The sequence below is a fragment of the Salvia splendens genome, chromosome 1 (genome assembly GCF_004379255.2).
Source record: "Salvia splendens isolate huo1 chromosome 1, SspV2, whole genome shotgun sequence".
In the NCBI taxonomy this organism is placed as follows: Eukaryota; Viridiplantae; Streptophyta; class Magnoliopsida; order Lamiales; family Lamiaceae; genus Salvia; species Salvia splendens.
This window is the reverse complement of record NC_056032.1, coordinates 26041205-26054770: the sequence shown is the minus strand read 5'-3', so window position 1 is coordinate 26054770 and position 13566 is coordinate 26041205. Positions and strand designations below refer to the sequence as shown.

The following is a 13566-nucleotide window of genomic DNA, read 5'->3' as shown; positions in this document are numbered from 1 at the left end:
TACCAAAAACGATATAGAATAAAGATCAGGTACCATTTATGTGCGAAAGTGAAAGATCATTGACCATTTATGTAGTTCACTCTTTTAATTATCTCACGATCATATCTTGCTAAAGTGATACAATGATAGAGAATATAATAAGGTATTGACCATATATGAATGCTCACTTGCAAAATACTCGTTCATTAATAAATGTCTCATGTTGTCATTTTCGTTCATCCGCCAATAATTATTTTATTTAGTTTTTACGTTTTTAGTGGTTAATCTTTTTCCATCCACTTTCTACTACATTAATTAAAATATATGTCATATCTAATGTGGACTTGTAACTGTGAACTAAGGGAGTAAAGAATAATTAAATTCATGATAATCTATATTCACTCATAGAGATTACAATTGGAATTTCAGACATCTATAGTTCAAGAGATACTCAACGAACACTTGCAAATAAATAGATGTACATACTTTAAACAATTGTTGTCAAGTCATCACAGTGAGACGAGAATTTTTAGGCCTAGCCTTCCTCTCGCTTTTGACCTTTATATATAGGAAAATAAAGGAAAAAAATATAATAGTACTCGACATAAATTAACCTTCGTCTAAAAATGATATGCATCTATTCTACTAGTGATATGGATCTTAATTTTATATAATCACTTAAGAAGTTTATGTTATCCTTCCCGTTAATTAATACGGGGTTTAATCACTTCACTAAAAAGGCACGACGTAGAATTACTTAAGACTAATTAAATAAAGAGATTTAATTACATGAGACGTAAGTAAGTCATGATATTTAATTATTTGTGGTGTTAACTAAATTAAGAAGATTTAACTAGTTGTGATTAGTTAAATCAAGAGATTTAATTATTTGGAGCTAATTAAATCCAAGTCAAACAAATTAATTTAAAGAGCTCTTAAATGTCGTGAACCGCCAACTATGTTTGGGGAGAAGAATCACTCGAAGACCTCTTAAATGTCGTGAACCGTCAAAGTCTGAGAGAAAACAAGAGTGATGTGAGATGTTGATCGTGCGATAACTCAGGTACCTTTTAGAGCGTCCACAATGGTTAGGCGTGGCTATAGGCGATCTCCGGACGGTCCATAGTGGGGGAGTTGTTCGCCCCGCGGCGGACGAGGAGATGGGGGCGGTAGGCGGCGGACGACGGATAGGCGGAAAGAGGGCGAGGACGCGGCGGGTCTCCAAAGCGCCGCGCCTGCCATAGTGACCGGCGATCGGCGCTGCTACTGACATTGATCGAATTTTAATTTTTTTTATTTACCTCTATAAATACCACTCACCACCTCTTATTTTTTCACCATTTTCACATCATCCCTCCATTCACTATCTACACTTTCACTCTCTAAAAATGCACGGTCGAGACGAGGAAGCCGACTCCGACACCGAGTAGACGGTGGCGGAGTTTTTAGTTGTATTTTATTTTAATTATTCGTTGTATAATTTTACCCGTTTGTAATACAACGAATATTCGGCCCCAATTACCTCGCGTTCTAATTATTTACACTGCGATGATTTTAATTATACCTGATTAAAACTAAAAACATTTTTAAATGAAAATTGATTATAAAATTTGGGGGCTATTGGAAGTGTCCACTATAGTGGCGGAAACAAAATTTTGGGGCTATGGATAAAAAAACTGGGGCTATGGACAAAAACTGGGGCGGAGCTATTGGGGGTCCGCCTTATTGTGGACACCCTTATGTGTCTAACTTTGTGTTGCAGGTAACGAATCTCATGGTCAGCGAGAATTTGATAGGTGAATGTGGGAAACTTGCTTGGAGTAAGGTTGCCCCACCAAGAGCTCCACTTCATGCTTTCTCCTACACAGAAGAGGGACCAGTGGCGGATCCAGGGAGGGGCATGAGGGGGTGATCTCCCCTCCCTCCCCGGCAACCCGCTACCATGGACCCGACGTAAATTTTCCATAAACGCCCCCTCCAATAACTTCCGACGTTGCCCCTTCCCCTCCGTTAGCTTTCGTTAAATTTTACGTCTCTTCCCTTTTAGGATCTTGGATCTGCCACTCAATACCAAAGAGAGGCTCTTTAGACTTGGTGTTGTCGGGATTGTGGATGACCGTGTGTGTTTTGTACTGGGAAGAAACTGAATCTATTGAACATTCGTTTTTCGCGTGTAAGCCATCTAGCATCCTGTGGTATTCTGTTGTGATCGATGGAACATCTCATTGTGTCTCCCCAAAGGAATGTTTGTTTTCTTAGATTGGTGCTCCTTTCAAGAAATTCGACAAAACCCCGTAGACATCTATGTTTATGTCTTGGCACTTGGGCAAAAGGATGGTGTCTGAACTTCCATTCCCCCCGGAGCTTTATTTTTGAGAATTTAGACCGTATTAGAGAATGACAAGCCCCAAGAAAGTCAAGAAGAGGTGCGTTTTGAGTTATGGTTCTTGTGATGCTTTATACTCACCTTTGTCGTGTCTATTGTGGTGCTTGGGTTGATATCATATGGTCCTTTACTTCTTCCTTTTGCTCTGTCTTTGTTTTTTATTTTTGGCTTTCGGTTATCAAGTTGATGATGTTTAGTTCCAGGAGTTTGCAAGTTTTCTTCTCCGCGTCACTCTGTTTGCTCACCACTTTTGCTAGTTTGAGCATTTTGGAATTTTTATAAAAAAGTCTATGCACTATTAGAAAATGCTACTTTTTCAATTTGCCACATTGGTAATTACTATAATTGAATGATATGGAGTATAGACAGTGTAGGTATAGATTTTTGTAATAATTTTTTTATACTACTGCATCTCCGTATTCAAAAAATATAAACATTTAAGACAACATAAATTTTAATGCACAACTAGTAAAGTAAGTGAGAAGAATTGGTAAAGTAAGAGAGACGAAAAGAAAAATGAGTAAAGTAAAGTTATTAGTGAATTGTGCGGTACATGTCCTAAAATAGATAGATTCAAAGTTTTTATTTTTAAGGAACGATTAAAAATGAAAATAGTTGCTATTTTTAAAAAACGGAGGGAGTAGTTAGGGTGGACGAGAGATATAGGAAATAGGATTATGCTTACCTCAAAACTTCAAAATCAACTATTTAGCGGGAAAACTACATTCACCACTCCTCTCCCCACACCACTTGCCGCCGGCCTCCGCCGTGATGAAGAGATGCCGGCAGCCAAAATCCGTACAAAATGAGACGGTCGATGTTACTGACATAGAAGATATTGGTTTCAGCGGAAAAGAAATTCAAGAAATTAGGGCTTCTCTGCTACAATGGTACGACGAGAACCGAAGGGATTTACCATGGAGAAGAATCAGCAGCACTGGAAATGAAGTCGGCATTGAACAGAGAGAACGGAGAGCCTACGCTGTGTGGGTATCCGAGGTGATGCTTCAGCAAACCAAGGTTCAGACTGTCATTGGCTACTTCAATCGATGGATGGAGAAATGGCCTACAATCCATCATCTTGCTCAGGCGACTATCGAGGTCTGTCTGGTTTATCCACCTGATTTTTTGTTGTTTTTTTTAAAATTTTTAAAGGTGTCGTGTGTTATGTTAGCAGGAGGTGAATGAGATGTGGGCGGGTTTGGGCTATTATAGGCGCGCCCGGTTTTTGCTTGAGGTAAGTGTTAGCATGATTTTCACTACAATTTATTGCTTTTTATGTCTCTCGATTCGGTCATGGAAAATGAAAATGAAGAGGTTTTCATATCTGAAGTGTTAAACTATAGCCCAAAGAGTGAGTCAGATTGAAGACAACGTGCTTTGGTTTAGAGTCAGTCATTTAGTTAGTTTCATAGATAGTGTATTAGTGATTAATCAGTTGGTTAGCGTTGGTATCTTCTTTGAATAGTTGTAAGCCTTCTGTGGTGTTTAATCAAGGAAGAATAGAAAAGCATATTTCTCTTTCCTTTACTTTATCAAGTTCTTCTTAAATTTCCATACGTTTAGTTATTTTGTTGGAGTTAGAATCCACTCGAAGGATTCAAGTTCATAACATGAAGATTTTGCATTAAGAAATAATATGGTCTTTGCTCCATCAAAGAGCTTCATAGGTCCTTGTTCACTCACATCAACGTGTGAGTACAGCAATGTCTGTACCTATTCGATTTTCCAGGAAAGTATAACTTTCTCCATACGACTTCTGTGGCATGTTTCAATCATGTTTCACCTTACTTTGTAGACTGAAGCAGAAGCTTCTTTCTATTTAGAGATAGAGGTTTTGCTTGTCCTTTATCATGCTGGTGTAGTAGGATTTTTATTTGCAATGGCCTTACTGTTGTAGGGAGCTCAAATGATTGTTGAAAGTGGAGGTGAGTTCCCAAACACAGCATCTTCTCTTCAGATGGTCAGAGGGATCGGAAATTACACTGCAGGAGCAATTGCATCTATTGCCTTTGAGGAGGTTAGTATTGTACCTTTTCCTTTTATCCTGCGATGAGCTTGTCGTGATAGTGCTGTTCAGGCAGTGCCAGTGGTCGATGGAAATGTTGTTAGAGTAATTACCAGATTGAAGGCCATATCAGCCAATCCAAAAGACTCAAAGACAGTCAAGGATATATGGTAAGATTAAAGATGATAATCACTAGAATTGTTATCCTCTTCCTCTTCCTCTACCCACACACACAACCCCATTAACTTAATTGTTGGAGAAAATTACAGAACCGTTAACTTGATGAGATTAGTAGGTTTAGAAGTGTGTTTGTATCTATGTATGCCGATTTCAATAATTTTGATCTTCTGTACTTCAAACTGTTCAGGGAACTGGCGAGGAAGTTAGTTGATCCGTTGAGGCCTGGGGATTTCAACCAGGCTGTCATGGAACTTGGTGCAACGATATGCAGTCCAACATCTCCAAGCTGCTCGAAATGTCCTATATCCCTTCAGTGCCAAGCGCTATCTCTCTCCACGAACCAAGAATCAGTTAAAGTTACAGACTATCCAACCAAGGTTCGAAAGGCCAAACAAAGACATGATTTCTCAGCTGTCAGTGTTGTGGAGATAGTCGAGGAGGGATCCGACAGCAAATATCTTTTAGTGAAGAGACCAGAGGAGGGGTTGCTGGCTGGACTGTGGGAATTCCCATCAGTGCTATTAGAGGGAGAAGCTGGTGTAACCTCACGGAGAAAAGCGATTGACAGTTTTTTGAAACAGTCATTTGGTTTAGACATGAGAAAGTCCTGCAAAGTAGTGTTAAGAGAAGAAGTTGGGGTGTACGTCCATATATTCTCGCACATTCGTCTCAAGATGTACATAGAGTTGCTGACTTTGCGCATGACAGGTTTATGTTATCCCTCACTAACTCACTCCAATACCAAGATGTACAAGAAATTGACCAAAAAGTAGTTCCTCATTTCTTGCCAAACTGATGAGGTATACTTTATTTGATCAGAAGGTATGCAGGAAAAGCAAGAAGAAACCACAACTATTAAATGGAAATATGTTGATGAAAAGGCACTTTCAACTTTGGGGCTGACTTCTGGTGTAAGAAAGGTAATACCGTGTTCAATCAACTTTTAAATATAGGTAGTTGAAACCAAAATGAAAAGATGAAATATGTTTCTATTTTGCTCTTTTCAGCTATTGTTGGTCTCTAAATCTCGAGTCTTGGTGGAATTTGTAGAATTCACTAATTTTCTGCTAATATTTTGTGATGCAGGCTTACACCATGATCCAGAAATTCAAGCAGGGTTCATCTATACCTGCAACTGCAAGAAACAGAAGAGACAAAAAATCATCAACCAAAGCTCCTAGCCGTTTACGGTGAATTCATAACTTTTTGTCAAAAGCAGTAACCATACCATCACTTTTGGAGGAAGATGTAAAATGTAGGTAACATCAGTCACAGAGGTCAGATTCAAAGTTTGAACTTAGTTTCTCGACAGGAGATTAGCATAGCTGCATGTCTCATAGACTCCCTTTGTTCCTTGTTAATGGAGTCATTTTTCTATTTCGGGAAGTTCCAAGATAATTGAGGCAAAAATAGTTTCACTTTATTCTCTCTTCATCTCTCTTACTTTATTCACTATCCACACAACATACTATTCTTAATATCCATGCCGAAAAGTAGTGTCTCAATTAACAAGGAATGAAGTGAGTATAAGATTTTGGAGTTTTGCTACCAGTTTCTGTGTCTGTCTCATGACAACAGGAGTTTAGCACTCCCTCAGTCCGCAAATAGGAGTTCCGTTTTTCCATTTCGGTCCGTCCGCCAATAGGAGTCCCGATTTACTTTTATTATAAAATATATATAGGCCTCACATTCCTCTCACATTTCATTTAAAACTAATATATATAAATGAGACTCATATTTTATTAACTTTTTATCACTCATTTTTTCTTAACCTTTCCTAAAACCCGAGTCGAAAAGAAATGAGACTCCTATTTGCGGACGGAGGGAGTACTATATTTTTGCAATTTTCCCCCTCCGGAACCAATTGTTTATCATATGCTTCATGTAGACGGTGGATCTGTAACTCTGTTATCAAAAGTAATCGTATTTAGATCAAATTATTTATCCAGACCTCGTTGCTTGGTACCAGTTTGTTCTTCACAAATTGTTTCTATCCGTACATATACTTAGGTGGTGTTCGGTTTCCAAGATAAAATAATACCAAGATACAATCTAAGATTGAGTTGTGAGATTATTTTAGTCATAGGGGGTTAGCTATGACTAATTATTATCCATCTAGGATTGAGTTGTGAGGTTGAATCTCATGAACCAAACACACTATAAATTTAATCCCGGATACAATCTTGCAAACCGAACACCCCCTTGCTAGTTTGAATCAAGAGAATTGAATGGGCCTTTGCAACCAAGTATGAGAGCCCAATATGATGTTACGTGGCCCATTCAGGGCCCCAATCTCTCTTATCACAAGTTTCTGCAGAAAAGAAATCGTGACAACAATTTTTTTGGATGTCTTGAAATATAAAATCAGTGGCACGCATGCACTTAACCAATAATATGTGGATGATAGAGCTGCAGGCTTCATCTTCCTCCATGTTACTACATTCTCAAAATTTTACACCAAAATAAAAATTAGTTGAAAATTAAACCAGAGAGTAGCAAAAGAAGCTCCCTATAAAAACCAATACAAGAAACATGGCTACAACAGGAGGATCCGTTGCTTCTTTCAGATGCCCTTCTTCTTATTTGTGCCAGAAAAGCAGAGCTACATCATCATCACTGGTATCAGTTCAAGATTTTCCCTATTGCATGCAAAGATCTTCAGTGATTAATATTCTTGGCTTAACTTGTGCAGTTTGTGAGTGTAATCTGCCGACGAAGAAACACGTGCTGTTTAGCAGTTCAAGAGCCATCTACATCTACAGGTAAGCTCATCCACAGATACAAAAATAGAGTTCTTGTCTTACATATATGGTGATTGTTAAATCAGTTGCTGCTGCTGCTGAGACAAAGGAGGAGAAAGAGGCGGCGGAAGGTGCGACTGCAGAGCCGAAGCCAAAGCCTAAGCGTGCAGAAAAAGCTCCGGCAAAGCCTCTTCCTGAGATGATGGAGGAGGATGTGATCCCTTCACTCAAAACAACTCTTGCAGCCCAACAAGACATCTCCGAGCTCGAGCTTTCCTTCAATGATAACAAGGTAGGGGAAAGAGTGATTCCTCCCTGCATTTGTAAATTGCTGGTTCTTCATTTTGCTCTGTTTTTACAGTTGGAAGGCTCTTTTGTAAAGAAGGAGATACCTTATTCATTCTGGGCATTTTTCCCTGATGGAACTATCAATGGTATGCGAGTGATATTCCAGAAAATAAAATAATATATATGCTGATGTGCATTATTATCAACTATAGGGCCAAAGGGTTTCTCCATATCCTCATATGGTAGAGGAGTTAGCACTGTAGAGCCATTTCTGGTTGATGAGAAGAAGCCTACATCAAAACATGTTGTCTTTTGGGTTGAGAAGCGTTTAGCTGCTCAAGGCATTATCCCTGTTTGGCAAGAGTGGTGATACATCATTTTTTTTTTAATGTAAATCAATTTTCTTACTTCCATTTATCAATTTTCTCACCCCAAATGTTTTGCTTTTCTGTTATTAAGCACTGGAAATAGGCTTAAAGGGTGACAAAATTTGTAATGTTATCTTGACTGCAAAAGCTACCTGGCATGTCCTAGATCCAGAATACCAAGAAATATTCATTCCAACTCTATCAATAGAAATATACTACTATCATTCTAAACGGACACATTGATAGAGCTGCAAAGTCGATCTCGTCTCTTTAGCAGTAGACAATTCATCTAAGACAAACAGTCCGAGACTGAAACACGAGCTCGTCTCTTTAGCAGTAGACACAATGACAAACAGTCCGAGACTAAAACACATTTATCTGTCGGATTATAAACGCGTGGACAGCAATGCACATCCGCCACCATTCATTTTTTGCCCCAAATCATAGGAAAATAATTATATTCAAACCTAAGGGCTCCTTCCTTCCCAAGGAAGATGAAAATCGTTTAATCAACTGTTAGATTAGAACAAGTGCTACTGAACAAGACAAGATCTGATTGTCTTACAAGGTGAAACGTGGTCCTAAATGGACTTCAACGGAAATATAGCATCCTATGATACACGAGCAGGTAACAACACTGAGTTACCTTCGACATTGGTGCCAGGCGGATAGATTACATTGGAAGGGGCAGCATGGCATAAAGCACATACATCAAATCCTAGTCATACAGCTCAAGGATCAAATCCACCAAATGCAAAGTATAGGTGGTGAGCAACGGATTAGGAGAAGGGACTTGCATTATCCATTGCCTGTCGGAGTTCATTTAAGAAATCTCCCTGCAACCCAGTAGAGACCCCACCAGTAGGCTGAATCAGCTGAATGCATAAACCAAAACTTAATATCAGGGAGATATAACAAATGGCAAGCTTTTGTAGACTTCTTTGCATAATTTCAATGTTTGTTTTACCAATTTTTTACTTATATTTCTAGTTTCTTGGCCTTTTAATATTAGGAAATTGCATGAAGAAATCAACCATACCAGGTGGGGAAGAATTGAGCGACCCCATGGCGCAGCACTCTTCCTTGCATACACAACCGGCCTCTCTGAAAAACACAAGAACACCATCAACACAAACCAAGTCACAGATCTCAAAACCTCATTTTGGTGCATTATAAGACTGACATACTACTTTTGTAACCCTAGTGTGACTGATTCAAGATGTACTTTACAACAATCGTAAGACATATTTATTCAATGAGAAGATGGGTATACAATGAAATCCCTTTAAAACAAAGTCAAGCAATACCAATATTGTTATACTCACCAGATGAGTCTTCTGGCAAAATGCTATGAGCATTCATGGCAGCTGTCCAACCTTCAAAACATAATACAGTTGAAATGCATTAACTCGGAAAATTCTCTAAACTTCTAGGCAATATGGCACCTAAGGAAACCCAGAGAAAAGAAACAAAAATCAAATAAAAATATTTTACAACTTTATACTCCTAGCACAACAGCAATTCATAAACACAAATGATAGAGAAAATCACATCATTCAATGACATTGTGAATCTGTGATCAACCCTGTTTACAGGTAGCAATTTTAGTATTGGGTTACCATACATAGGCTCAGGTCTGTTTTCTATTACTTCTCAGACTGCACAAGAAAGGGTTTAAATTCAAATAAAACTCCTCATTAAAATAGGCACATCAAATAATATGAGAACCCAAATAATATGTAAATTGTAAGCTAGACTAGTACTGTAGTAATCCAATCATTATTCAGCACTTGAAGCAGCTATCAAAATTTTGAGGTCATCAATGCTCATATATACTATCATCTTTATACATCAGAAAAGAGCTCAAGTTCTCACAAGATTAGAAGACTAATTCTGTGCATCCATTGCATCATTTTAAACTTTACGTTGGAAGTATGGAAGTAGGGTAGAGGGCATTAGTTCCTCTCTAAATCTACATAAGTGATCACAAGGAAATACTAAACCAGTAATATCAACTCCAAAAGAAAGGCAAATAATGAAACATATGGCTGTTCAGCAGCTGAGAAGCTTCACTGTTGCAACATCCCTGTAAAGGAATTAACTTTGCACGAAGACTTTCATTGGCACGAACATTGTAGCCTAAATCCCCATGATCTGTGAGACCACCCCCTTTGGTTGCACCAACTGGGTTCCTATCTACATCATTCGCATAGATGTTTGCCCGTTCTAGTCGATCTGCATTATTGACACAAAAACAAGAGAACAGAGACAGGGTCACTAAACGGGTTCAGCTACAAGACCCTTTAGGAATTTCTAAATGGGTGAGTTTTAAAACAATTGTTCATATGGAATAATTGGGAGAGTATGATCAGCTTAACTACGAGATAAAACTTCTATTCATATCAATTGTAACGTAATGATGATTTGAAGATTTTTTTCTGTATTGACAAAATCGAGGGAAGCCAAAATTTTTTTAACTGACCACGTTCAGGTTCAGCCCAAGAACGCTGCAGCTGTGGAAGAAGAAAGATTGTTCTATGCCATTTTGGGATTATCACAAATACAAAAATTTCATAATGGTATGCTCTAGTCAGATACTTCATCAAGAGCCTCCCGTAAACAATTTGTCAACCAGCACACATGGGCAAACACACACAGACAGAAAGATATATTTCTCTCTCTCTCTGTCCCCCCCAAGGTTGCGGAGATTCCATTTTTGTTCTAGAGAATTAATGGAATTCCATTTTAATGAAGGAGATTAGATTTATTCCGAATGGAGGAGTGACGCAAGGGTTATGCGTCGTTATTATTGAACGACGCACAAGGATTATGCGTCGTTCAAAGACGCATAAGCATTATGCGTCTTACCCTAATGATGCATAACCCTTATGCGTCACACTGGTAAGCATTCCCGTCTGTCACCCGGGTGACCCGGGTTCGATCCCCGACAATGGCGCATTTTTACTATTATTATTACTATTATTTATTAGAGTATAGTCACCGCTATTACAATAAGTATTATTTTATTTTCTTATAATAGTGGGTAGAACATTCATTAATCAATATTGCAGCAAGGACTTTTGGAAATTATTTTATTTTCTTACAACATAAAGACTTGGATTATTTAATTAATAGTATATAATATTATGCCATGTATTTTATATAAGCGTAATCTATAAGTGAATAAAGTTTTGATTTTTATGTTATTATACAATTAACGGCATAAACAATAGTAATTTTTAAGATATTCGAAAATAAACTTAATATATAAAATAAAATAAACAATGGTCATAGATAATAGTAGTATAAATTAATTTGTCAATGTACATGTATTCGTTTTGGGGGACCAATTAGATTGAGCATTTATTCTTAACTTCTTTAATTAATTCTTTTATAACAGTAATATCTATTTGCCAAAAACAAATGTTTAGAATAACTCATTTTTATCAAATACTAATCACTTAAAAAAATGCGCCGTTGCAAGGGATTGAACCCGGGTCACCCAGGTGACAGGCTGGAATACTTACCAGTGTGACGCATAAGGGTTATGCGTCATTAGGGTAAGACGCATAATGGTTATGCGTCTTTGAACGACGCATAACCATTGTGCGTCGTTAATTAACGACGCATAAGGGTTGTGCGTCGTTCAATAATAACGACGCATAACCCTTGTGCGTCACTCCCTCATTCAGAATAAATCTAATCTCCTTCATTAAAATGGAATTCCATTAGTTCTCTAGAACAAAAATAGAATTGTTCCCCCAAGGTTCCACATTTTCATTAAGATGTACTCCCTTAGTCCACGATTTAAAGAATCATTTTACGATTTTGAAGTTCCCGCAATTTAAAGAACCATGTACTTTATTCCACTTTTGGTATGTGGACCCTATATTCTACTAACTCTTTTTCACTCACAATCCATTATAAAACCAATACATCCTCCGTCACACTATAAGTGAGGCGTATTCCTTTTTGAGCCGTCCCACTATAAGTGAGACATTTCCTTTTATGGCAAAAAACAACAATCTATCTCTCTCTTACTTTATCATTTCTTACTTTTTCTCTCTACTTTTTTCTCACTCCTACTTTATTCTTTCTTCATTTAACCACTAAACAACACTACCTAAAAACATGTGCCCAAAAGAAATGTATGACATATAATGGGACGGAGGGAGTATTAAAAATGAGACCTACATTCCACTAACTCTTATTTCACTTTTTTCTTAACGGGGTCAAACAATTTCTTAAAATTGATGCCAAGTAAAAAATGGCTCAATAAATGGTGGACAAAGGGAGTAGTAGGCAGGCAGTGCTAAAACTTTGAAAAGTAATCCACCAGTGAAGTCAATAGAAGAAACTAAATTGGAATCACAACGGAAATCAGGAGAAGCTGTCATGAAAACCTAATTCTTGCAGTTTGAATGAAATTACCTCCACCAGATTTACGCCTGCCAAGTGATCGGTTCCTGCATCCATCAATCAACCACAAATCCAATTTTTAAACCCAGTTGGTAGCACATGAATAATTGGCAAGAGCAAAGTGTAAATATATATATAAAAATAACAATCACAATACCGTTGATTCGGAGGAGCGTATCGCTTGACGGTGGCGGCTGGAGCATCTAAACTAGGGTTTTCCAGCATTGTCGATTGATTTTATACTCCACCGCCACCGCCGCCTCCACCAACGAAACCACCGCGGCGGGAGCTGAACTCTAAGTTCCGTTCCTCCGGAACGAAAGCGCAGCAGAACGCGTTGCGGCGCATGGTTTCGTCGCGGTGCCGTTCCCATGCCGTGCCGGGTGCCGGCGGCACGACTCGCGGCACGGTCTGTGCCGCCACGCGCTTCGGCGACGTGGCTCTCCCCGCGTCGTCACTCGCCGGCCCGCGAGTGGGCGACGCCACGTGCTGACGCAATAATTATTTTTTAAAAAAAAATCGATTTTATATTAAAAAAAAATTAACGGTAATATTACCGTTTTTTTACCATTTTAATTTTTTAAAAATTTTTATTTTTATTTTCTTATTCTATAAATACTTTTAATTCATCCTCATTTCACACACAACTACACATCTATTCTTCCTAAATCAACTTCATTTCCTTTCCAATTTTCATATTCAATCTCTTCACAAAATGTCTGGCGACGGCAACTACGGCGGTGGCGGCTCCGGTGGGTGGGATCTCAACGCGTTCGGCGATTGGGAGACCATGTACAATACACTTGGTGGTTCCGGTTCGTCGACGCCGGGCACCCAGGGGTCGGCGACGCCGGGTGGGTACCAACCACCCACTTTCGATGTGGATGCATACGCTCGACCCTCCGCCTCGCGGCTTTCTCAGGGATTGTCCCAGATTCGGGAGGATATCCCCGTTGAACCCACCCAGGGAGGAGGCCGAGGCGGTGGAAGCTCCAGGGCTGCGTCTGAGGCGGCCGAGGAGGAGGAACCGGAGGATCTGGGCCGGCATCCGTACAGCAACGAAGAAACAAAGGCGGTGTACAACATCTGGTTCACTGTCTCGTACGATCCCATCGTAGGGAATCAACAAGCCGCCAAGTGCTTCTGGGAAAAGGTCCGTGATGTCTACCACCAGACTAAGCCGAAAGGGGCCCGGAA

At 39.0% G+C, this 13566-nt stretch overlaps 3 protein-coding genes across 7 annotated transcripts; 2 read left to right on the top strand and 1 right to left on the bottom strand.

The window, feature by feature from the left end:
* The first annotated feature begins 3084 nt into the window (after positions 1 to 3084).
* Positions 3085 to 6573, top strand: LOC121797573 (adenine DNA glycosylase-like). Of its 2 annotated transcripts, none has more exons than XM_042196252.1 (7): positions 3085 to 3466; positions 3543 to 3602; positions 4266 to 4385; positions 4446 to 4543; positions 4741 to 5261; positions 5376 to 5473; positions 5640 to 6573. In XM_042196252.1, the coding sequence occupies exons 1-7, from the start codon at positions 3137 to 3139 to the stop codon at positions 5745 to 5747; spliced, it is 1335 nt and encodes a 444-aa protein (XP_042052186.1). In that variant the 5' UTR covers positions 3085 to 3136; the 3' UTR covers positions 5748 to 6573. The 2 variants fall into 2 exon arrangements, with proteins under 2 accessions (XP_042052186.1, XP_042052185.1); XM_042196251.1 differs by having other exon boundaries at positions 5373 to 5473.
* A 304-nt stretch (positions 6574 to 6877) lies between these two features.
* On the top strand, positions 6878 to 8146 carry LOC121745874. The gene is made up of 5 exons (XM_042139818.1): positions 6878 to 7172; positions 7246 to 7315; positions 7381 to 7586; positions 7656 to 7728; positions 7795 to 8146. The coding sequence occupies exons 1-5, from the start codon at positions 7086 to 7088 to the stop codon at positions 7950 to 7952; spliced, it is 594 nt and encodes a 197-aa protein (XP_041995752.1). The 5' UTR covers positions 6878 to 7085; the 3' UTR covers positions 7953 to 8146.
* LOC121745879 lies at positions 7118 to 12606 on the bottom strand. Of its 4 annotated transcripts, XR_006038897.1 has the most exons (8): positions 12527 to 12606; positions 12382 to 12416; positions 9276 to 10185; positions 8990 to 9054; positions 8597 to 8825; positions 7687 to 7932; positions 7358 to 7609; positions 7118 to 7259 (listed from the first exon to the last, which is right to left on the bottom strand). XR_006038897.1 is itself a non-coding variant. In XM_042139824.1 (2 exons), the coding sequence occupies exons 1-2, from the start codon at positions 10551 to 10553 to the stop codon at positions 9962 to 9964; spliced, it is 345 nt and encodes a 114-aa protein (XP_041995758.1). In that variant the 5' UTR covers positions 10554 to 10582; the 3' UTR covers positions 9751 to 9961. The 4 variants fall into 4 exon arrangements, 1 of the variants encoding a protein (XP_041995758.1); XR_006038896.1 differs by lacking the exons at positions 12382 to 12416; positions 12527 to 12606 and adding an exon at positions 10433 to 10582; XR_006038898.1 differs by lacking the exons at positions 12382 to 12416; positions 12527 to 12606 and adding an exon at positions 10433 to 10582 and having other exon boundaries at positions 8597 to 8786.
* Positions 12607 to 13566: the final 960 nt, after the last annotated feature.